The 25,530-nt window shown below is 36.2% G+C and overlaps 1 protein-coding gene across 7 annotated transcripts in view; it reads right to left on the bottom strand.

The window, feature by feature from the left end:
* STAG1 (stromal antigen 1) overlaps window positions 1-25,530 on the bottom strand; it is a 400,292-nt gene that overhangs the window by 169,927 nt on the left and 204,835 nt on the right. For 5 of the 7 annotated variants that reach the window (XM_036266503.1, XM_036266505.1, XM_036266501.1 and 2 more), the window contains exon 7: window positions 6,107-6,311. In XM_036266503.1, the coding sequence (XP_036122396.1) occupies window positions 6,107-6,311 (205 nt within the window). Of the gene's footprint in view, window positions 1-2,182; window positions 2,319-6,106; window positions 6,312-25,530 lie in introns of those variants that run through there. The other 2 variants (XM_036266508.1, XM_036266507.1) reach the window with 1 other exon arrangement.

Below are 25,530 nucleotides of genomic sequence, written 5' to 3'. Positions count from 1 at the left end.
AAACACTGCAAAGACAATCAGCTCTTTATGTCTTTACAGAATAATACCAGTAAGCTTACTACATGCCAGGTCCAAGCACACCTAATTTCTTCTAATTATCTTCCCCACTCAGCGTATAATGAAAATGAGGCCATCAGATAAGTTAAGGACTTGTCCAAGTACCTCAACTAATAATAGGCAGAGAGGAATATGGATTCAGCCAGTCTGGCCCAAAACCCATTGTATGAAGCATTGTATTACATGGTTCCAGCAACAGAAAGCCAAAGAAAAAGTCAATTTACTAAGGCAGAATGATTTTGAGTGTATGAACCAATTTCATGTATCATATTTCTCCTCAGAAGTCCAAGGAAGTTGACTTAGTAAAGAATGTTAATCAATAATGAATATTAAGTCAATGTGAAATCAACCATATGTCAGCATAGTATTGTTAAATAATAAAATATAAAAAAATATTTACTTCCCCAAGAATCTGAGAGATTGGCCTCCTAGCAACTGAGGCTGCTTGACTATCACATGACAATCTTAATCATATTTTCTAATTGTTCCAAAATTCACTTTAGAAAAAAATAGAATAGGCTCAATCACTATGTCATTATTAATATGTTTTGTATTCTTTTGATTTAAATTTATTTTATTGTTGAATTACAGATGCCCCCCATTTGCTCCCCTTTGCACCCCTCCACCAATCTCCCACTCTACCCCAGACCTTCACCTATTTATTGTGTGTCCATGGGCTATGCATATATGCATAAATTGTGATATCCTCTCACCTCCCTCCTCCTTTCCCTCTGAGATCTGTCAGTATGTTCCATGCTTCGATGTCTATGGTCCAATTTTGTTCATCAGTTTACATTTTGTTCATTAGATTCCACATATAAATGAGATCATGTGATATCTGTCTTTCTCTGACTGGCCTATTTTAAATTTTGCATTCTTATTTCTGCTTTTTTTTTTTCAAATTAGCATTTTCACCTGAGCTGTGAGAAGCAGTCAATATCAATTTACTTGTAACATTGCAGAAAATTATGTAGGTGATAAGATAGCAAAAAATGAAAAAGTTAAAGCAACATTACTCATCCTGCACACTGCCATCTAGCAAAAATTTGAATTCAACAAATTGTCAAGTACTGGTATACATTTAAAACCAAACACCTAATAATAATATAATCATAAATATGAAAAATGGATTCTTTGAGTAGAAGTTTCTTCATAATACCAACCAACAAAGTGGTAAAACAAATAAAAGATCCTATACATTTTTGACCTTAGGGAAAATTTTTCTCCTCAGTAAAGTGTCATCTGATTGAAAAAATAAATAAATAAAAAATGCCCAGTCTCAGATTATAAATCCACCAAAATAATAATTACATAATATTACTTATACAAGTTAAATCCAAAACCTATGTTCTAATATGTCCAAATGAGATAGCTATTTAGAATAAAAATAAGGGCACTTATTTCTAAAGATTAATAGTTAATGAAAACTACTGCAACGTGAAGCTTCTCTATTAAGATGGATTAAATAAATAGGGCAGTATGGCCCTGGCCGGTTTGGCACAGCTGTTAGAGCATCAGCCCGTGGACCAGAGAGACCCAGGTTCGGTTCTCGCTAAGGGCATGTACCTTGGTTGCAGTTTGTCCCTGACCCGGTTGGGGTTGTGTGGGTGGCAGCCAGTCGATGTGTCTCTCTCTCTCTCTTCCTCCCGCTCTATCTGAAGATGAATGCAAAAAGTGTCCTCGGGTGAGAATTAAAAATAAATAAATAAATAAATAAATAAATAAATAAGGCGGTATGTTTTAAAATTCCAATTGAGAGGACAGAAAACACAAAACAAAAATATGATATAAAATGTAATTGCTAATAGTGTATTTCAATTTAACAGTAAAGAGAATTCAAAAAAAAAAAAGGGAGAAAGCATAGTTTAGCTCTAAAGAAAAAAAGACTACTTATAACTGTGGAACAGACCTAAAATACTACAGGATGTAAATTTTTAATGTAAATGTGGTAAAATTATACAATTAAATACAATGCATGAACACTGACAACAGGGATACATTAATTAATTGATCATAAGAAAATGGGATATTTGGAAAACAGATTAAAAGTACTACAGATAAGACCACTATGATGTCTTATGAAGCTCTGGAACTGATCATATCTGTAGCCTACAAAACAACTAACCTGATTGTCTCTCTTCTCAGCTAACATATAAGCAATGTCAAGGAGCATTTTATTCCAAAGCCGATAATCATATCTGGCCATAACTGCCTTGTAACTGTCCATGCACATAGTCTTTGAAGCAGAGGATTAAATGTTCCTGCCCATTTTATCTAGTCCCCAAGACTCGTCCTGCAAAGTGAATAAAAATGATTATCTTTTAATCTACCCAAATACCATTAAAAAAAAAAAAAAAAAAGGAAGAAGGCAAAGATGATAACAAAAAGACCCTTGAAAAAAATGGATAATTTTTACCCAACATAGAATTATGTTTTCAGCAAGATCTCTGTGCTTTGTTGAAAGGTAGGTGACTGATATGTCTCACAGTTTATAAAACTGAGACTTGGGAGGTATGATCATTAACAGACAAATGGGAATTACAGTAACGTTTTGAAGTAAATTTGAGAATGACTTGAAAATGGTTTTAGCTTTCGAAAAATCAGTATAAATATAATGATCTGTTTTTCTTGACAACTGATTTAGAAAAGTAATTTCAAATTCAAATAGGCTAGATAATCCTATAATAATGGCACTTAGGGAAGACAGAATGGCATTTATCAAGCAGTTTTTTAAAAAGCTATCATGAGCCCAGCCAGTGTGGCTCAGTGGATTGAGTCTTGTCCCATGGACTGAGAGATCCTGGTTTGATTCTCGATCTGATTCCCAGTCAGAGCACATGCCTGGGTTGCTGGCTCAGTCCCCAGTGGGGGACATGCAGGAGGCAGCTGATCGATGTTTCTCTATGACATCAATGTTTCCATTTCTCTCTCCCTTCCTCTCTCTGTAAAAAATCAATAAAAAGATTTTTTAAAAAGAGTTATCATGATCACAGGTAAATTGTGTAAAGACAAAAAGGCATTGGAAGGAGGGGGGAGCTACTCAACTCAAAGGAAACAGGAGGAAAGCCATAATTAAAATATATTTAAGTATATATAAAATTAGAATATATATACATATATAACCAGGATAATAAGTATAGGGAAAAACAATACAATAGTAAAAAGGCACTGAAAATGTGCCAATGGAAAGGAGAGCTGAAATGGACCATCATGAAGTAGGTGAAATATTGTAATACTTCATTTACATGGCAGTGAAGAACAAAGACAAATGAATTGCAGTGCATTTTAGAGGAAACTGAAACATTTTAAAAGTTAAAATATTCTGCATATTTCTTCTTTTGTTGTATTAAATACAGTATGTGGTATGTTTTTTATACAAAATGCACATGGCTTTCTGGATTAAAGAGAGAAAGCCTGCCCCTACAGAAGCCCCAGATTGCTATCTTGATATCTGTAAATCATTTCTTTTGTCCTCTTTTTTTGTTATAAATGATCATTTCACAATTGTATCAAAAGTCCGTTCATTTGTTGCTTCTCCTTTTCTCTTGGCTTTGGGAAAACATAATTTTTTATAACAGCAACTCTGGCTTTTCAGAAGCAATTTTTATTTTATGTTTAAGTTGGTTTATTTCCAATCACTGAATTTACTATGCATCTCACAACCAGATAAATGGACATTACTATACAGAGATAGAAAAAGTAAGATGAGCCCTGGCCAGTTTGGCTCAGCGGTTAGAGCGTCAGCCTGCGGTCCGCAGAGACCCGGGTTCGGTTCCCGCTAAGGGCACGTACTTCGGTTGCAGTTTGTCCCCGGCCCTGGTTGGTCGTGCGGGTGGCAGCCACTCGATGTGTCCCTTCACATCGATGTTTCTCTCTCTCTCTCTCTTCCTCTCTCTCCCTCCCGCTCTATCTGTACAAAAAATGAAAAAATGTCCTCGGGTGAGGATAAAAAAAAAAAAAAAAAAGAAAAAGTAAGATGAAAAGTATATAGAATATATAAAGAAAATAAAAAAGGAAACGTCAAATGCAGAAAATATGGTAAGTCATGAAATTAGGAAGAAAAAAATGCAATATATCAGATACTTTTAAATATAGTAACTTTTAAATTATACAGTAACTTTTAAAAAATATACAACTGGATACAGGATCTCTTTTCTTCCTAATAATGAGGAAGTAGATACTCTCAAGACACAAAATGTGAAATGTGTTTGATGTTTGTTCTCTACAGAAAAAGTTCAACAATAAATTTTATTTTTATTTTACCTTTTAAAAAAGATAAAATTAATAAAATGTGAAAAAAAAGATAAAAGATCTTCTTTTCCTAATGACACCCTCAAAAAAGAAAAAATTTATGTTTCATGTTTGTTTCCTACAAAATTATAACTAAGAATAATGAACACTGCCTTGGCCGGTTTGGCTCAGCGATTAGAGTGTCGGCCTGCGGTCCCGAAAGACCGGGGTTCGGTTCCCGCTAAGGGCAAGTACCTCAGGTGCAGTTTGTCCCCAGCCCTGGTTGGGTTGTGCGGGTGGCAACTACTGGATGTGTCCCTTTCATGTCGATGTATCTCTCTCTCCCTCCCTCTCCCTCCCACTCTATCTGAACAAAATATCAAAAAATGTCCTCGGGTGAGGATGAAAAAGAAATAAATGAACACTAATAGAATGGATTAACTACACTGAGTAAGAAAAAAAATAAAGAATTTAAAAATATGGGTGATTCACAACAGTTAAAGCAAAAAAAAAGACAAAATATTAAATTAGGAGTTTGCAATATATAGTCACCAAAGTATCAGCATGATCTAGAAACCTGTTGAACTCTGGGGGTAAAGCCATGCAATCTGTTTCAATAACCCTCTAGATGATTCTAAAGCATACTGAAGTTTGCAAACCAATGCTTTAATTACATTAGATAAATGAGAAATCTAACTGCCAGATGAACTACAATTAATTTACACTAAACATGGCTTTTATTATGGTAATGTGTGAGATGAATGTAAACGAAGTTGCTGCTACTAAAAAGAATGTAATTTGGAAGTATTTAAATACCTGTGCATGTACAAACATATACAGACACACTGTATATCAAAGATGAAAAAGAACAGTCATTTTAGGTAACCACAAAGTAGTTGAAGGAAAATAGAACAATTGCTAAATTAACAAAATCACCTTGTTATGAAAAAAACAAAAACAAAAACAAAAAAACAAGGAAAAAGTGAATGCAGTTGACTGAGAAGTTTTCTACATGTGTGAAAACTGTAAACTGTCAGTTCTTCGGATTATCCACAGTCTACATAAATGAACTGTTTCTAAAGACATTATATTCAGATATACTTAGGTTATTATAGCACTAGAAATAGGAAGCAAGCCAACTAAGTAGCAATTACTTATTATAATGAGATGAAATTGTTTCCAATATATAAACAAATAAATATTTACACATTTATGGACAATAACAAGTAATAAAGCAATGTAATTACGTAGACAAAAGTGCCCAGCTGGTGTGGCTCAGTGGTTGAGCAAGGACCCATGCACCAAGAGGTTGCTGGTTCAATTTCCGGTCAGGACACATACCCACATTGTGGGCCAAATCCCCAGTCGGGGGCATGCAGGAGGCGGCTGACTGATGTTCTCTCTCATTGATGTTTCTATCTCTCTCCGTCTCCCTTACTCTCTCTCTAAAATAAATAAATAAAAAAAAAGTATGACTTTGAAATTTCAACTATTATAATTTGGATTTACCAAAGAATATGGACTATTGGACTCCCAAATTTGTCTGATTATAAAATAAGAATGTAAGAAGAAAAAAAAAACATTCAGAGAGAGAGAGTTGTTGACATCTGCAAGAAATTTTCATTCTCAAGGTATCAAATGCTATAGTTATCAAAATAGGCATACATTTTACCTGCACAGATAACACAAACGATTCTGATGCATTTGAAAGTGGGGAAATGATATTTTTCAGGAGCACAGTAGTTAAAGTTTAGTTAGAATAGAACATATTAAACATAATTAAATGAAAAGAAAAAAAAAAAAAAAGTAGGTTACTCACCAGCAAGGGTACTTGTATGCCTAAAAGCTCTGACCTGGGAGTCGGACAAACCAGTCAAAAGGGAGATTACTGTGTCCATCATATACTCATCATAAATTATGCTATACTGACACTGTCGAATCAGGACTCCAATAAATTCACAAAAGTTTGAACGAAATTTTTTCCACTGAGGTCCAGGCATAGTAAGGGGATAATCACCACTGTCCTAAAAGGGAGAAAAAGAACATATTAAGTATGGCATATGATATGAGTTTGATGAAAGGTTTTTTTTTTTCTTCCTACCTATAAAGGGGCCTTTTTCTCAAAGTAGATGTGGACAGAAACTGGAGATAACTTACAAAGGTATACTGATGGTTTTATCTCTCTCTCTTTTTTTTTCTTATTTTAATCTTCTAAAACTAAATAATTTTTTAAATTTTATTTTAATGGTAAATGTCCTTTTTTTGGTTAATCCTTATCCAAGGCTATTTTCCCACTGATTTTAGAGAGTGTGAGGGAGGGACGGAGGGGGAGAGAGAGAGAAAATCATCACTGTAAGAGGGACACAACAATTGGCTGCCTTCCCCATGCACCTCGACCAGGGCTGGGGATGGAAGCTTCAAACCAGATGCGTGCCCTTGATCGGGAATTGAACCTGAGACTGTTCCATGCTAGAGCAGACATTCAAATCACTAAGCCACACCTGCCAGGGCTAACTAATTCTTACTACACTAAAATATATTACTTAGTTTTAGTATTTAATTCATTGTTCTAAGCCTTTCATTTATTTATTTTTTCTTTATCGATTTTAGAGAAAGACGAATGGGGGGGGGGAGTAAGAGAAAGAGAAACACACTGCTTGGCCGCCTACTGCATGCCCCCCGCTGGGGATCTGGCCCACAGCCTGGGCATGTGCCCTGACCGGGAATTGAACTGGCAACTTCTTGGTACATGGGTCGACACTCAACCACTGAGCCATAATAGCTGGGCTAAGCCATTCATTTAGAATAATAATTCCACTTTGTTGTATTTGGGTCCTAGATGAGATAATTTGAAGCAGAAAACAAAAATTATTACAGAAGTTTACAAAGAAAGGACATTTGCCATTGAATTCAGATCAAGCTAATCATGATACCTGTGTCACACAGCATCTTTTAATTGCTTAAATGGAATTTTTAATAGAAAATTTCAAATGTATAAGCATTTTAGCCCTGGCCAGTGTGGCTCAATTGGTGGAAGCATCATCCTGTATACCAAAAGGTTGTGAGTTTGATCCCCGGTAGGTGCACATACAGAAGGCAACCAATCAATCTTTCTCACATCGATGTTTCTCTGTCTCTCTCCCCCTGCCTTCTCCCTCTCATTAAAGTCAATAAACATATACATTGGAAAGAATGAAATAAAAAAGTATAAGCATTTTATTAAGACGTCCAAAACTACCATTTCTCACCTAAAACTGCAACCCTGCTTTTTTCCAATTTTACTATGAACTTTCTATTAACTGTCTTTTCTAGAGAAGTTTTATGAACATTTCAAAGTACAGACTATTTAACATAGGCTCTTGGTATCACCAGATTGGGTCATCTTGTTTGAAACACAAAGTAGACAGTTGAACTCAACTAGTTAGAGGTTTCCCAGTATAGCCTAAAATATTTTGGTAGAGAACTAGAAATTCACAAGGCAGAGTGAGAAATTCTGTGAACATGTTTATCTGAAAATTCAATATGTGGCTGTTTTTCTTTTCAAGGCCAAATTTTTGCTAGGACAATTGTTTATAAGTAAGGCCTTGAGTTCTATTGTTACCCCCCAAAAAAGAACTAGTGCCATACTTAGAACAGAAGGTCCCAAAAGCAAGGAACAGAAAGAAGAGATAGGAAACAGCTTGACAGTCAAATACTCCCCAAAAAGTTAGAGCCTGACAGTCAAATACCCCAATGTTAGTGCTAGAGGAATGCTATGGGGTTTACTAAATCCTAAAAAGATAAAAAAAGGAACTGAAGAGGCTGGTTTAATCCTCCTTGCCCTTGAGATTGGGGATGTAGGGGTAGAGTGCAGAGGGTAGTAGTGTAGAGAGGGTAGTAGAGTGGAGAGGTATATTTTAGTAGGCTGCCTGTTGCTTCTATATCACAAAAGCGCATTAGGGTAGAGCTTCTCTTGCTTTATATACTGTGAAATTCAGCCATTCTGTGTTCCAAAACAATCATATCTATGCCTCAAGAAGACTACAAAGAAAATGATCCATCTAAATAAGCCCAACAGCAAGCAAGAGGAAAGGAGGCAGAAATATCAACACGTATGAAAACCAAAATAAAAAACGATGTACATTTCAAAATATTCAAATGTAGCACAAAACAAAAATTTTTTAAATCTCAAGGGAACTAATATATATTTATTTCTCTTATATATTGCAAAATTATCACCAGAATAAGTCTAGTTAACATCTGTCACCAGTCCTGGATGGTTTGGCTCACTGGTTAGAGCATAGACCCATGGACCCAATGGTCACAGGTTCAATTCCCAGTAAAGGGCACATACCTTTGTTGCAGGTTTCACACCTGACCCCGGTGGGGGCTGTGTGGGAGGGCAACCAAAAGATGTGTCTCTTTCACATTGATGTTTCTCTTTCTCCCTCCCTTCCCTCTCTCTCTCTCTCTTTCTCTCCCATTCCGTCTAAAAATCAATGAAAAAATATCCTAGGGTAAGGATTAACAAAAAAAATAAACAATAAAATATCTGTCACTGCCCTGGTTGGTCTGGCTCAGCAGCTGGAGCGTCGACCTGCGGACCAGAGAGTCCCGGGTTCAGTTCCCACTAGGGGCACATACCAAAAAACAAAACAAAACAAAAAAACCCTAAAAAAATCTGTCATCAAACATAGTTACAGATTACTTTGGTTTTCTTATAATGAGAACTTTTAAGATCTACTCTTCATAACTTTCAAATATGCAATATAGTATTATTAACTATAGTCATCATGCTGTATGTTATATTCCCTCTGGCAACCACTATCTGTCCTCTGTATCACTGAGCCTGGCGTTTTTTTTGTTTTTGTTTTTATTCTCCTTATATGTGAGATCATACAGTATTTATCTGACTTATTTAATTTAGCATAATGTCTTTTAGGGTCCATCCTAGTTGCAGCAACTAACAAGATTTTCTTTTTTGAAAATTTTTTTATTTTTTTTATCCTCACCCGAGGACATTCTTTCATTTTCTGTTCAGATAGAGTGGGAGGGAGAGAGAGGAAGAGAGTGAGAGAGAGAAACACTGACGTGAAAGGGACACATCGAGTGGCTGCCACCCGCACGACCCAACCAGGGCCGGGGACAAACTGCAACCGAGGTACATGCCCATTGCGGGAAACAAACCCGGGTGTCTCTGGACTGCAGGCCAACGCTCTAACCACTGAGCAAAACCGGCCAGGGCAAGATTTTCTTTCTTTAATGGCTGAATAACATCCTAGTGTGTGTGTGTGTGGACACACTTATATTGTCCATATATGGAGGGGTACATATATTTAATATATTTTATTTAATTGCCTGGCCGGTGAGCTCGCTGATTGGGCGTCAACCCATGCACCAGGAGGTCACTGGTTCGCTTCCTGGTAAGGGCACATGCTCAGGTTGTAGGCTGGATCCCCAGGGGAGGGTGTGCAGGAGGCGGCTGATTGATGTTCTCTCTCACCGATGTTTCTATCTCCCTCCCTCTCTCTTAACAATATCAATAAAGAAAAATTTTTAAAATTTATTTAAACAATTCAGTTGATGAACTGAAAAGAAAGAATTGTCACTGGTAGTAAATACATTAATGGCCTGGAAAATAATGTTTAAGAAATATCTGAGAAAAAACATGTAATTTGCTAGATAATGTTTCTGGAAGAGCCCTTTAAAATGGACGCACTAAGCTAGTTTGACCTCTTCAGCCCTTTGTCCTTTCCTCTTTCACTGATCTGGAGCTCATGTGGTGCTGAGTGCTCAATAGACATTTTCAATCATAAAGGGACAAGTATGAAGATAAAGAATCATAGCCCTGGCCAGTGTAGCCCAGATGACTGGAGCATTGTTCCCCACACCAAGTTTGCTGGTATGATTCTGGTCAGAGCACATACTTAGATTGTGGATTTGATCTCGGTCGGGGTGCATCTGAGAGACAACTGATAGATGTTTCCCTCTCACATTGATGTTTCTCTCTTTCTCTCCCTCCCTCCCACCCTTCCTCTAAAATCAATAAAAACACATCCCCGAGGGTGAGGATTAAAAAAAAAGTAAAAGATTAAAGAGAAAGATAGCAAAAGTCTAGGTTTTTGCTCTATTAAGGGAACCAACATGCACAGTCTTCGCCTACATTTATTTTACATAAGACAAACTCCTGTGAATTTAAGCCATCGTTAACCAGACTTTCTGTTACCCACAGACAAATGCAACCCTCCAGTTATGGGAGAATTGTGAGCAGTGGGGAAAGATGAATTATTTAGTAAATGATTTTAGTACCACTAGATGTTCACTAGAAAAAACAAGACATGCACTGCACCTTACACCAAAATAAATTCCTAATGAATCAAAACACTTTAAAATATTCAATCAAAATACAAATAGCAGAAAACATGGGAGAATATTCTTAGAGTAGGGAAATCTTTTTTTAAATACAATACAAAAGCCAGAAATTACAAAAGAGCAACAAATTCATCCACATAGAAGTAATTTTTGTTTTACAGAGAGCATTTCTCTCATTGTGCAGGCCTGCAGGAAATGACCCTCAACTGTTGGGGGGAGAGTAAGCCCAGTTCACTTCTCTACACCTTTATCTCCTAACGAATCTGATGGGAGGTCAGCAAACTGAGTAACTATACCACAGCACAGTCCAAAAACTCCTGCAGCTAGAAGAGTAGAATAAAAAAATCCTTTACCTGGGGAAGAAAAGAAGACAAAACCTATACCAATACCTAACAGGAGTCTGCTAGCACTGGGAGGAGGCCAGGAAATGTAGTACCGCCCTTGTCCAACCACAGACAGAAAGAGGAGTTTAGCTGCTATAGCAAGGAGGGATAGGAAAGCTGACAAAGTCCTCCAGTAGCTTCAGGCACACAAGGCATGCTTAAGACTTAGGCAAGACTAGGACAACAGAGAATCCACATGCCGTCATTCTAGTACCAGGAAATAAAACAACACCAGTCTGCCACTACAAAGAGGGGCAAGAGTGTGGAGCAAAAGAACTTTGTGGTACAGGAATGCATAGAAAGCTGAAAGCTGAGGGTGTACCATGAATACTGAACTCTAGCTAGCATTTATATGTTATGCATTTTTCACATATACAATCTTGTTTTATCCATACACTGTGGTGATTATTAGTTTATACAAAGATGAGAGAAATAACATCTTAAGAACTCATCCTAGACCCCAGAACTACAAACTTTTGGATCTGGGAACGTAAAGTCCATGTATTTTCTACTCAACAATGGAGCTTCACTTGACTACTTTTAGGACAGAAGGACTGATCTTCCAAGAAAGGAACACTGGGTTTCTGATCCCAAACAGAGAGACAAGCAACTAATGGCAAAGTCTATTTTATAAGTTTTTGTGAACACTAATGGGGAAGGAAGGAAGGAAGGAAGGAAGGAAGAGAGGGAGGGAGGGAGGGAGGGAGGGAGGGAGGGAGGGAGGGAGGGAGGGAGGGAGGGAGGGAGGAAAAAGGTGCCAAGCTTCAGAGAAAAAAGCCAGCAACAAAAACGAAGATTTACAGCCTCTGACTAGCATGAGGACAACTTCATGAGAGGTCCAACTGCAAAGTAAAACTCAAGCAGCTAGCAGAGACAGAAAGCTAACTGCCTAATCACAAAGCATTTAAATTTTATAGTAGCCAAGAATGATTTGCAGAAAATAGAAATACCAATGAACGGTCCTCAGAGATATTTGGGAACCCAATTTGGTCACAAACTGTAGATATTTGAAGATATAAAATTCTCAGAGTAAATCCAAGAGAACTGATTTTTAACCCAGTTGATGGACATTGTAAAAAATGTCACCTGTGTTTGGTGAAATATTGGCTTTTGGTTACCTAATTTCAACAGACTTACCCAAAGATATTACTTAAAACAGTGACTTGTTTGAAGAAACTATCCATCAATCCAACCATTTACCCACCCTTCCATCTATTCACATATTTATTGAGCAACATATATGCTCTAGGCACTATTCCAGGTCCTTGGTGTATAAACAAAACCAGAATTTTCTTCTAAAAACTTCCGCTTATTTTTTCCAGCTTTGAGATATAATTGATATGCAATACTGTGTAAGTTTAAGATGTATATGTTGACTGAATACACTTCCACATCCAAAATGATTACTACCGTAGCATTAGCTGTGTGAACACCTCCATCCTGTCACATTACCCATCTCTATTTTTGGTGAGTACATTTAGGATTTACTCTCTCAGCAACTTTCAAGTATATAATATAGTGTTATTAACTATAATCACCATGCTGTACACTAGCTAAACATTATTTAGCTTACAACCAGAAGTGGACACCCTTTGACCAATTTATCTATTTCTCCCACCCATCAAAGAACTTCTCTTTTAAGTGAGAAAATGTCCAGTAATATAAGTGAATTAAAAACAGTAGTAGAACTTTAAACAACAGTACAACAATGGGACTACAGAGCTGCTTTAAGTTTGGCACACTAAAATAAATGTGGTGGTGGTAACTAAGAAGATTGGGCCAGATCACAGGGATCTTTATTTATACAAAGAAGGCTAAGGAAGCCACAAACATTACTTTGGAGGTGATGGGTGACCAATGAAGGGTATTTGTTTTTGTTTTGTAAATATGATGAACAGACAGATGTGAGCTTTAAAAAATATTTTTGGTTTTGATGTGGAGAATAGTCAAAGGTAAAGAGGTGAAGGAAAAGGAGCAAAGAGACATACCACTGTAGTAAATTCAAACAAAGGAGTGGTGATGCAAAGATAGTTTAATCTAAAATATTAATGATGATGGACAAAATGGGAGGGATGTGATAAATATTCAAATATTAAAGAAATAAAATCTACTGAAGTGACTGATGGACAAAAAACGACGTCTGTTCCTGGTTTCATTTACTGAGTGGGTTTATTCACAACAGAAAACAAGAAAAAACTCTGCCCCTGACTCCCTGTGGGAGGCACAACTCTTTTGTTTAGGGATGCCTAATCTGCCTATCTAGTATGTCCCATAAGTAGAGGCAAACGCCCTTTAATTCATATATGACTGATACAGATAATACCTTTTTTTCCCCCCAGACTTCAGGCCACACTGGCTTCAACATTCAAATCCAAAATTTCAGAAACAAATCATCAATGGAAATTAAAACCATTAACAGTGGCAAGTTAGCATAAGCACAATGTTAAAAAGTGCCAATTTATTTGATAACTGCAAAAGTACTTACAAAAAGATTCAATGATCATCACCTTAAACAACTGATCAATCTTAGCATCACTAATTAGTGGACAACCCAACATGTGTCACCTATTGTGACACATTGTGAAGTATATAGTACCACCTATGAAATTTTCTTGCAAAGAATGTGTAACTATAATCTAATGAGGTAATTAATAAGACCTAACAATTACAAAATATATGAGTTATAGAAACCGAGTTAAATGATAAAATGAGAAAAAGAGTCAGAGAAATAAAAATGTAAGATACTTTACAAGACAACTTGTCATCTATAATTTACTGTCATTTAAAAAAAAAAGGAGCAGTTTTATATTTTGAAAAAGTCCTAAAACATACCAAACAAATGTAATATATAAATCAGTGTGCTTTAGCTAAACTGGCTTCTTTGTTTTCTCTCAAATACCCTAAATATGCTTCTATCTCTGGGTCATTTGCCTTTCTTGTTTTCTCTTACCCCCAGATATATGTTGTTTACTCCATTCCTATAAGTCTTTACTTAAGGTCACATTCTTAGACAGGTTTCCCTGGCCATCCTATTTAAAATAATCTTTCACCTCCCAATCTCTTATTTCTTTTCTGCTTTATTTTTTGGCATAGCATTTATTGTCATTTGTCATACTATAGTATTTTGTCTATACATTCTATTCATTGGTTTCTTCCCCAACTAAAATGTAAATTCCCTGAGGGCAGGAACTTTTGCTTGGTTTATTCAGTGCTATATCCTTAATGCCTGGAATGTTTTACAGACACTCAAATATTTATTGATCAAATGAACGTATCACCACATAAATAATCCCATCAAAAATGGATCTAAAATAATGGTAAGGATATCTAAATGACCCCTGTATATATTTTTTACTTAATCAGAAGTTTTGAAAACTCATGTTTCCTTAGTCATAGACATAAATGAAAAAAATATGTCAAGTCAAAGCAGCAATGGAACTGCTAATATCACTCCTTTTTATTATACTGATTACCTCTGAGAAGCACTGGAATGAGAGAGGAGAGGAATACAAAGGTATTTCAGTAATATTTCAGTTCCTAAATTGAGGGTAGCAGACATACATAGTTTACGCATGTTACATATATGCATCTGTGTGTATCAAATGACATGTAACTTGTGCATGTACCTTGGTTGTGGTTCAGTCCCCAACCCTGGTCTGGGGCGTGTGAGGCAACCAATTGATGTCTCTTTCACATCGATGTTTCTCTCTGTTTCTCTCTCTCTCCCTCCCTCCCTCCCTCCCTCCCTCCCTCCCTGTGACTCTAAAAATAAATGAAAAAATATTCTTGGGCAAGGATTATTAAAAAAACTTTGATCTTTACTATCAGACCACTGCTAATTAAGCCTAATTCTTTCAATTCTGTCAAAACTTAAGACTATTAAAGTATAAAAAAATTAAACTGGCCCATGAGAAATATATATACCAATTAACGGATAATGTAAAAATACATTTGGAAAGAACACTTCTGCAAGTCAATGCTATAAAAATATTATAATTTTCAAAGCCATTTCTTACTCATCTCTGCATTTCTAGCATTAATCTAGGACACTGTCTAGTATGTCTAGGAGCACAATAATGTTTTAAGGATGGCCTATTTATTAATATTAAATCCAGTTTCCTTAGTCCGGTCTACTAAGACTAATAGTCATTCTCTTCAGCTTTGTATCTCACTGTTTCCTCCTATACATCCTAAGCTCCATCTTCCCTATAAGCTCCATCCTGGTTTTTGTGGTGAATTTCCAATCATCTTTTAAAAATCTAGTTTTAAGGCTGAATAACTTTGAGGCTTTCAACCTCAGATAATTAATTTATCTTTTGGGTTCTCACTGGGTCTTGAATTTCTTAAATATTGAACTTGTCAAGGTATTACTGCTATTAGTGTATAAAGCTTTCTCCCGCCCGACTGGTGTGGCTCAGTGATTGAGTGTCAACCCATGCACCAAGAGGTCACCAGTTTGATTCCCGGTCAGGGCACATGCCCAGGTTGTGGGCCCGATCCCCAGTGGGGGGCATGCAGGAGGCAGCCAATTGATGTTCTCTCTCATCGATGTTTCTATCTCTCTCTCCCTTCCTCTATCCAGAAAGTCAATAAAGAAAAAAATATTTTTTAAAAAAAGCTTTTCCCCTATTTTTAACATGAATTCACTGTCTAGAGCATTTTATGATTTTGTTGATCTCTAAATATACACTCCCTAACTAAACGTTGGACATATATTATGTGTAGAATTTATTTATTGAACAAACACAAAAAAAACTAATCCCATATATAAAAGTCTAAAAGACCAAAAAATTCATTTAAGATTTGTTAAAATAAAAAGTTATACCTACAATAAATTAAAAAGATAGAGAATTCAATATCTGGCTTTAGACAGATAATTTAATAGGTCTTAGTAATTATTTTTTTTTTTTTTTCTTTTATCCTCACCCGAGGACATCTTTCCATCCTTTGCCCAGGTAGAGCGGGAGGGAGAGAGAGGAACAGAGAGAGAGAGAGAAACATCGACGTGAAAGGGACACATCGAGTGGCTGCCACCCACACGACCGACCAGGGCCAGGGACAAACTGCAACCGAGGTACACGCCCTTAGCGGGAACCGAACCCGGGTCTCTCAGGACCGCAGGCCGACGCTCTAACTGCTGAGCCAAACTGGCCAGGGCTAGGTCTTAGTAATTATTAAAATATATTACACAATAAAAATGTAATTAAATTATACCACTGTAAAGTCATGTTTTGTAGATGTTTTAAATCTGGTAGATAAAAATCTTGAACACCAGAGTATTACTATACTATCAATATAGAGATGATTATGACTAATCCAGATGGGGATTTATTTAATCTAGTACTCACTGATATAAATGTTATTGTTGAGTCATACTTTGGCTTATGAATAACTCATTAAAATATTTCTCATAATGAATGTGAATGTTTCAGACAATGTAATGGAAAGGTCTAACTCTATCCAAAACAATTTAGAAAAAATAAATAAATAAATAAATCAGTAGACTATAACTGGTCCTTCTAAAAAATACTAGTTTATCCACAACCCATTTTTGTCAATTTTAAGACACTAGGTAATAAATATAGCCAGAAATTTATTATATGACCCAAGGTATCCAAGTAGAAAGAGCACAACTGTTACTTGAATACCCTTCCCCCAGCTATTTTAGATTATACACTTGCAGATATATACTAGGCAAAACAGGGTAGTGATTATGAGTGCAAATTGTCCTACTCCTTATTATTCTGATTTGTTTAATGTAGCTCATTGTCAAAACTGTTGTTTTGTGTATCCAAGGGTCTCCTATAAAAAACTCAGATAACAGTTACACAAAGACTAGAGATGGTTAATCAAGCGTTTCTCCTGGGAATTATGACCTGCCTCAATGGAGTATCTGATTGAAGAAAACCCCAGATGAGGACCATCCCTAAGACTTGATTCCCTGGGGCCTCCTTATTGCTCAAATATGGCCATGGTCCCTATGACTATGACTTCTGCTATAAAAACACTTCCTATACACTATGTGAGATATGACACACTGGAGCTTTTCTGGTGATGAGAAACCAACTATTCCTGGTAAGTCTTATGGCAGAACGGTTGATCATCAATGCTTTCCAAGTAAAGTTTTCTTTTTTTTTTTATCCTCACCCGAGGACATTTTTTTCCATTTTTTGCACAGATAGAGTGGGAGGGAGAGAGAGGAAGAGAGAGAGAGAGAGAGAGAGAGAGAGAGAGAGAGAGAGAGAGAGAGAGAGAGAGAGACATCGACATGAAAGGGACACATCGAGTGGCTGCCACCTGCACGACCAACCAGGGCCGGGGACAAACTGCAACCAAGGTACATGCCCTTAGCGGGAACCGAACCCGGGTCTCTCCGGACTGCAGGCCGATGCTCTAACCGCTGAGCCAAACCGGCCAGGGCCAAGAAAAGTTTTCAATCAAAGGTGGTGTGTGTGTGTGTGTGTGTGTGTGTGTGTGTGTGTGTGTGTGTGTGTACTGAAATATTTAAAACACAGTAACTAATATCAAGGTGCCTTAAAATGGAGCAAGGAGGCTCTTAAGGAAGTGGGGCTTATGAAGGCTTTGCAGCCTATAGAATACACAATTTGTGCCTCAGTTTTCAGAGCTGCTATTAAGTTGCTAAATTTAGCTCAAGGCTGAACCATAAACATCCTGGAACAATGAATGTTGCAAGGACAGTATATGTACTTTACCTCCTTACAGTTTTTGCCTCTCTTATTTGCATATTGGGACTAAAGAATCTCAAGATAGCCAACAATCCTTCATTTGCATGAAAAAATTACATTTTGTAATTTTTGTCTTTTTTAAATTTTATTACAGATGACAAAAATTTAGCTTTATTAGTAGGGGAACCCCTAGTCCAGCCTGTTCATATCTAGCTATAATAAAAATATAGGCATATTCTTCTGAAAAACACAGTTTCTGTCTACTCTAGACATAGGTTATTTTCTCTTTTTCCCAGGGAGGAAAGCTATGCCATACATTCCCCATCCCACCACCAATAACCTTTAATTAGTGGTATTGTCATAAAATTTTAAGATGATGGGGGAGAGTAGTAATTTTTCAGCTGGCTTCATTCTGTACAGGTGATTCAGTAGCTCCAAAACAAAGTACCCAAATGCATATGACCAAGAGGGGTGTTTGTATTTACATTGTGTTTAGTATTTACATTGGACACCAGTTTCATAATCACTGACTTATGTGAAAATTGGTGCAGAAATTCTATACACTCTTTGTTGGTTTTTGACACCTGCCTTTTGTTTTTTGTTTTTAATTTTATTTTTGTTACAGATGTTTCTCCTTTATTACCCCATTGACACCCTCCTCCCCATACCCCCTGCCCCGTCCCCGGCTTCGTTGTCCATGTCCATTGGCTATACGTACATGCATATAAGTTCTGTGGTTTATCTCTTCCCTCCCCCCATGTCCCCTCTTCTGAGGGCTGTCATTCTGTACCCTACTTCCATGTTTCTGGGTCTACCCTATTCCTCAGACTGTTATGTTCATTATATTCCACAAATAAGTGAGATCATGTGGTAGTTGTCTTTTTCTGCTTGGCTTGTTTCGCTTAGGATAATATTTTCCAGGTCCCTCCATGCCGTCTCAAAGGATAAGAGATCTTTCTTTCTTACAGCTGCATAGTACTCCATTATATATATATGTACCACAACGTTTTTATCCATTCGTCTACTGATGGACACTTGGGCTGTTTCCAGATCTTAGCTATTGTAAATAGTGCTGCTATGAACATGTCTTTATAAAACATGCCTTCCTTTGTTCTCCCTCTAGTGCAATTTAGGTTGCTACATGAATCTGTGTCTCCTGGGCTGCAGCTCCTTTTTCTTGAAAAAATGCTTTTTATTCTTTATTAGAGTCTGAAATTAATTTTGTTTACATGAGTATGAACTTAAGAAGCTAGATAGTCTGGTTTCACTCCCTAGCTTTGCCATTTACTGGTTGTGTGAGCTCAGGCAAATTTCTTACCCCTTCTGCCTCAGTAGTCTCAAATGAAGATAATAATATAAAAGATCTACCTCATAAAAAATGTTGTAAGGATTAAATATATGTAAAGTACTTACAATAGTACCTGGCACACAGAAGTATAAGTATTTTCTATTATATTTGTCAACATTTTTCCTCTTGTCTCCAGTAATATACATCGCAAGGTTCACAGTTATGGTATTACTGCCTGTGTTATTCCTTTTCACAAATTGATTACAATTTCTTGACTTCATGAGTTTTTGTACTTGGTTATTCCTTTGTCTTTTGGTATTTTCATTTCCAACTTTGCCTCCTTTCTTTAAAATGGTCTACCTTCCTCAACTTGGAGCCATCTCCAAAGTGATATGTATAACACAAACTAAGTGGTGTATTTCAAGAAAATATCAGAACTCCTTGTTTTTACCAAAATGTAAGAAACAAATTCATTGTTACTAATGTTTAATATTCAGAATAAGCTTGACATTGACTAACTAGGTCCAAATTTCAGACTCTTTTGTGTCACAAATGGTATTTGACATATCCCAAAAGAAGAGAATGTTAAGAAGAGTTCAGTGCTCAAAGGGGGTGACATTAGGCACTCTTCACTGATTTTATTCACTTTGTATGTTGAATACGACCAATGCAATTTTTAACTCTTCATGAAATAGTACCATAAAGTCTTCTGGAGAAAAAAAAAAATCTGAGTATGTAATCGTAAGTGAAAAGTAATAAATGTGGCAGTACTGGCATTTGTCACACAAGTTCTTCTTAGACCACTATAAAAGTTAAAACCATGATGATCTAATGATATTTGACAAATTGCAATTAATTCTATAAATAAAATACACATATCCTGCAAGCCACACTATAATATAATAAACAAAAACTACACACAGTCTTCTGATTACCAAGGGTGGAAGGACAAAAAACAAATCATTCATTCATTTCCTCACCCGAGGACATTTTTCCATTTATCTTTAGACAGATTAGGAGGGAAGGGGAGAGAGAGAGAGAGAAATACTGATGAGAGAAATACATCGACTGGTTGCCTCCCACATGACCCTGACCAGGGCCGGGGACAAACCGCAACTGAGGTACATGCCCATGGCCGGAATCAAACCGGGTCTCATTGGTCTGTGGGCGGACACTCTAACTGCTAAACTAGCCAGGGCTCCTTTTTCATCTTTAACAGATACTTAGTAAACAGACTTACTTAGTATAGAACTAAGAAAGTCTGAAACAATCACCAGTTAGTTATTTATTAAGTACTCTCGTGACAAAAAGTAGCCTTTTGAAAAGGAGGGTGTAAAAGAGGAAAAGGAGGAAACAATAATTTTATAAATAAAACTGGCCATATACTAGGTTTTCACTAGTAAGAATATAGGCTAAAAAAATGTTTCATTAATTTAATGCACAATCAAGAAAATTTACAGACTTTAATTTGGGAATGAAGGTAATTTCAGCTTTCCTCTTTGGCATTTCCTTAATATTTTATTGGTTTGTATATACTATTTAACCATTTGTACATTTCTTACCATTTTTAATCCTTTGATTAGTAAATGTTGAAATGGATAAACAAATGAAAAGTTCTATACTTAAGTTTAAATAAATTCACAGAAGAACATATTAGAAACAAGAAGAGAAAAAAAGCTATAGAATAAGTTGTAATCATTACAAAAGAGTACGATGCACAAAATCTCTGTAATACAAACAAACACAGACGAGAATTAAAGGCACTAAGTGAATACATCAAATGTGTTGTGCGGCAAAGGTTTCCCTACATATATGTCAAACTTAATATATGAAAACTATAAAAATTGACCTTTGGGAAATACAGCTGAGAAATTATATATGAAAGTGTGATTCTATTAATCTGGGAAAGAAATACAATTGCATTTTGGTTCACCTCCCAAAAGTTGGCTCCAATAGCAATCAAGTGTAACTATTAACTCTGAGGAGCCATAGACCTCTTTGGAAATTAGCACATTTATAAACTTGATTGACAGTACAATTACAAAGCACTTGTACAGTTTTTTAAAAAGTTATCTAATAATAAATATTATAACCAGGTTGTAATAAGGAATAGAAGCGACACTATACTTTTTCAGGCAACAACATACTCTTGGACCACCTTATGTAAATTTAAATAACTTGTATCTAAGCCAGTTCTAACTCATCTCACCATTACTTTATCTTTGCTATTGTTTATTATATTCTCTCATTTAACAAACATATTTTATGTTTATTTTATTTTTTCCATCACCATTTATTCCCTCAATGCCTCTTCCACCTTCACCCATTCTACTCCCCACTGTAATCACCATACTGTTGTCCTGTCCATAAGTTTCCTCTTTCTTTTTTCTTCTTTTTTACTCAATCCTTCTTCCCTCCCCAACAAACCCTCCCTCCACCACTAAAGCTGTCTACCGGTTCTCTATCTATGAGTCATTTAACAAAATTTTAATGGCTATTTCCTGTGAACCACACATTGTTCTAAGTTTTTCGGATCCAATGATTCTTGCCATAAGATCATTCAAAATTTTGCCACAAAAGATAATTTACCAAAACTAACATCCCTCTGGTTCCCAGAAGACTAAATAACCTATACAGTATTTTGAAAAAAACAAATTTTATATTTTAATGATATGCAGGCATTTATGTGCAGTTTCTTAAATGTACATGAAGTATCAAAAAGGACAATACTTGCTAAAGTAATTAAAGATATAATGAACAGCCTTGGAAGATAGATCTACTATATCATATACTTGTGCTTTAAACAAATACATTCAAAATATAATTAAAACTTAATTGTACTTTAAAACAGGAAAAAAAATAGAATGGTAATTGTTAGTCTTTTTTTACCTTTAATTTTTTTTTTTATCCTCACCTGAGGACATCTTTTGTATTTATCTTAAGATAGAGTGGGAGGGAGAGAGGGAGGAAGAGAGAGAGAAACATCGATGTGAGAGATACACACATCAAGTGACTGCCACCCATACGACCCCAACTGGGGCCAGGGACAAACTGCAACTGAGGTACATGCCCTTAGAGGGAATGAAACCTGGGACTCTTCTGGTCTACAGGCCAATGCCCACTGAGCAAAACAGGCCAGGGCAAAATTTTTGTTATTTTGTTTGAGAGAGAGAGGAAGAGAGAAAGAAATGCCAATGAAAAAGAACATCAATTAGCCACCTCCCGCATATCCCCCACTGAAGATCAGGCCTACAAACCTGGGCATGTGCCCTGACCAGGAAGCAAACCAACGACCTCTTGGTGCATGGGTTGACACTCAACCACTGAGCCACACCAGCTGGGCTGATTGTTAGTCTTCTCTGATTAGGTAAGTAATCTCCAATGTTGGGAGAAAAATATATTTAGGAGTACAAAATAGCGCCTTTAAAAATATTTGTCTACATTTAACTGATCATCAGTTTTGGTAACAGTTTACTATTCTTTCAATATATCCTGAATATCTGACAACATTCACAGGAATATTTTCTAAGGTATACAATAAACTTCATTTTGCTGAATACCTCATCATCCTCTAGTTATCTCAAAATCTTAGAAAAGCAATTATTTACTGTTATTGTGCATATTCATTTGTTTCCCCCTATTTTATTTTCATATATGAAATGTTTTTCTAACTTAAATTTTGGCTTTATTTTATGTCCCTTAGAACGATAGTTCACAAACTTTGCTGTATATTAAAATCACCTGGTGAGCTCTTAAAAATTCCTATGCCCAAGTACATGTCTAAACAAATTACATCACAATGTCTAAGGGATGTAAAAGGGAGGAAGGCATCAGTAGTTTTTAAATATCCCTAGATGATAAAATTTATAGATTTACAGGCCTACCTCAAAAAAAAAAAAAAAAAAAAAAAGAGAAAATCAAGATCTTGGACTGGATGGCTTCCCAGATAAATTTTATCAAACATTCAAAGAACTACCACTTATGCTTCTCAAATTATTCCAAAAAATTTAAGAGGAAGAAAGACTCTCAAACTAATTTTACGAGGCCAGCATTATCCTAATTCCAAAACCAGATAAAGACACCACAGTGAAAGAAAATTATAAGCCAATATCCCGGATGAACACAGATGCTAAAACCCTCAACAAAGTATTAGCAAATCGAATCCAGCAATACATTTTAAAAATCACACCCCATGATCAAGTGGAATTTATTCCTGGGATGCAAGGTTGGTACAATATCTGCAAGTCAATTAACACAATATACCATATAAATAGAAGTCCTAGCCTCAGCAATAAGACAAGAAAAAAAATTAAAGGCATCCAAGTAGGAAAGAAAGAAGTAAAACTTTCATTATTTACAGATGATATGATACTGTATATAGAGAACCCTAAAGATTCCATTAAAAACCTACTAGAACTGATAAATAAATAAAATAGCAGGAATACAAAGTAAATACTCAGAAATCACTAACATTTTTATATACCAATAATGAACTATCAAAAAGGGGAACTAATTATAAGACAGTAACGAAAGAAACAGAAAGATACAAATACATGGAAGAATATACTATGCTCATGGAAAGAACTAATTACCATTGTTAAAATGTCTACACTACCCAAAGCAATCTACAGATTGAACACAATTCCTACCAAAATACCAATGGCACAATCCACAAAACTATTAACAAATAATTCAAAAATTCAGATAGAACCACAAAAGACCCTAAATAGCTAAACCAATCTTGAAGCAGAATAACAAAGTTGGAGGAATCACGCTACTTGATATCAAGGCCACGGTAATCAAAACAGCAAGAATCTGGCATAAAAGCAGACATATAGATCAACAACAGAATAGAATGGAGCCCAGAAATAAACCCACTCTTATATGGTCAATTAATATTTGACAAAGGAGGCAAGACCATACAAATGAGGTAAAGACAATCTATTCAATAAATGGTGATGGGAAAACTGGAGAGATACAAGCAAAAAAATGAAACTAGACCATCTTCTTACATCATATGAAAGAATAAACTAAAAATGGATTAAATACTTAAATGTAGGACTCAATACCATAAAAATCCTTGAAGAAAACACAGGCAGTAAAATCTTGGACATTTCTCTTAGTAATATTTTTTTCTGATATATTTCCTCAAACATGAGAAACCAAAGAAATAAATAAACAAATGGGACTACATCAAACTAAAAAGATTTTGCACACGCCCTGGCCATTTTTGCTCAGCGGTTAGAGCATCGGCCTGTGGTCCAGAGAGACTCAGGTTCAGTTCCCGCTAAGAGCACATACCGAGGTTGCAGTTTGTTCCCAGCCCTGGTTGGGTCGTACAGGTGGCAACCACTCGATGTTTCCCTTTCACGTCGATGTTTTTCTCTCTCTCTCTTCCTCTCTCTCCCTCTCACTCTATCTGAACAAAAAACGAAAAAATATCCTCGGGTGAGGACAAAAAAAAATTTAAAAAATGATTTTGCACAGCCAAGCCATCAATAAAATGAAAAGACACCTCACTGAATGGGAGAGAATATTCACCAATGATACATCTGATAAGGAGTTAATATTCAAAATTTATAAAGAATTTATACAGGTCAACACCAAAAAAATCAAACAATCCAATTAGAAAATAGGCTACAAACATAAATAAATAGATACTTCTCCAAAGAGGACATATAGATGGCCAAGAGACACATGAAAATATGCTCAGTGTCACTAATCATCACAGAAATGCAAATTAAAACCATAATGAGATATCACCTCACACCTGTCAGAATGGCTAGCATCAATAAATCAACAAACAGCAAGTGTTAAAGAGACTGTGGAGAAAAGGGAGCCCTTGTGCACTATTGGTAGGATACAGATTGGTACATCCACTGTGAAATACAGTATGGTGGTGCCCCCCAAAATTAAAAGTGGAACTGCCTTGTGATCCAGTGATTCCATTTTGGGGTATATATCTGAAGAAACCCAAGACTAATTTTAAAAAATATATGCACCCCTTTGTTCACTGCAGCATTATTTATAATCCCCAAGCTATGGAAACAACAGAACTGCCCATCAATAGTCAAGTGGATTGAAAACCTGTGACACATATATACAATGGAATATTTCTTGGCCATAAAAAGAAATGAAATCTTAACCATTTGCGACAGCATGGATGGACCTAGAGGGTATTATGCTCAGTGAATAATAAGTCAGTCAGAACAGACAAATACCATATGATTTCACTTATATGTGGAATCGAAAGAACAATAAATATAAACAAACAAAACAGAAACAGGTTCATAAATACAGAGAACAGACATGGTTGCCAGAGGGGAAAGAGTTTGGGAGACTGGGTGAAAAAGGTGAAGTAACTGAGAAGTACAGATTGGTTAGTTACAAAATAGTCATAGAGCCCTGGCTGGTTTGGCTCAGCGGTTAAAACTTCGGCCCATGGTCCAATGAGTCACGGGTTTGATTCCAGTCAAGGGCACGTACCTTGGTTGCAGTTTGTCCCCAGCACTGGCCAGGGTCATGCGGGAGGCAA

Source organism: Molossus molossus, unplaced genomic scaffold (assembly GCF_014108415.1).
Source record: "Molossus molossus isolate mMolMol1 unplaced genomic scaffold, mMolMol1.p scaffold_m16_p_18, whole genome shotgun sequence".
NCBI classification, from domain to species: Eukaryota; Metazoa; Chordata; class Mammalia; order Chiroptera; family Molossidae; genus Molossus; species Molossus molossus.
The sequence above is the reverse complement of the archived record's forward strand: the minus strand, read 5'-3'. Positions and strand labels throughout refer to the sequence as shown.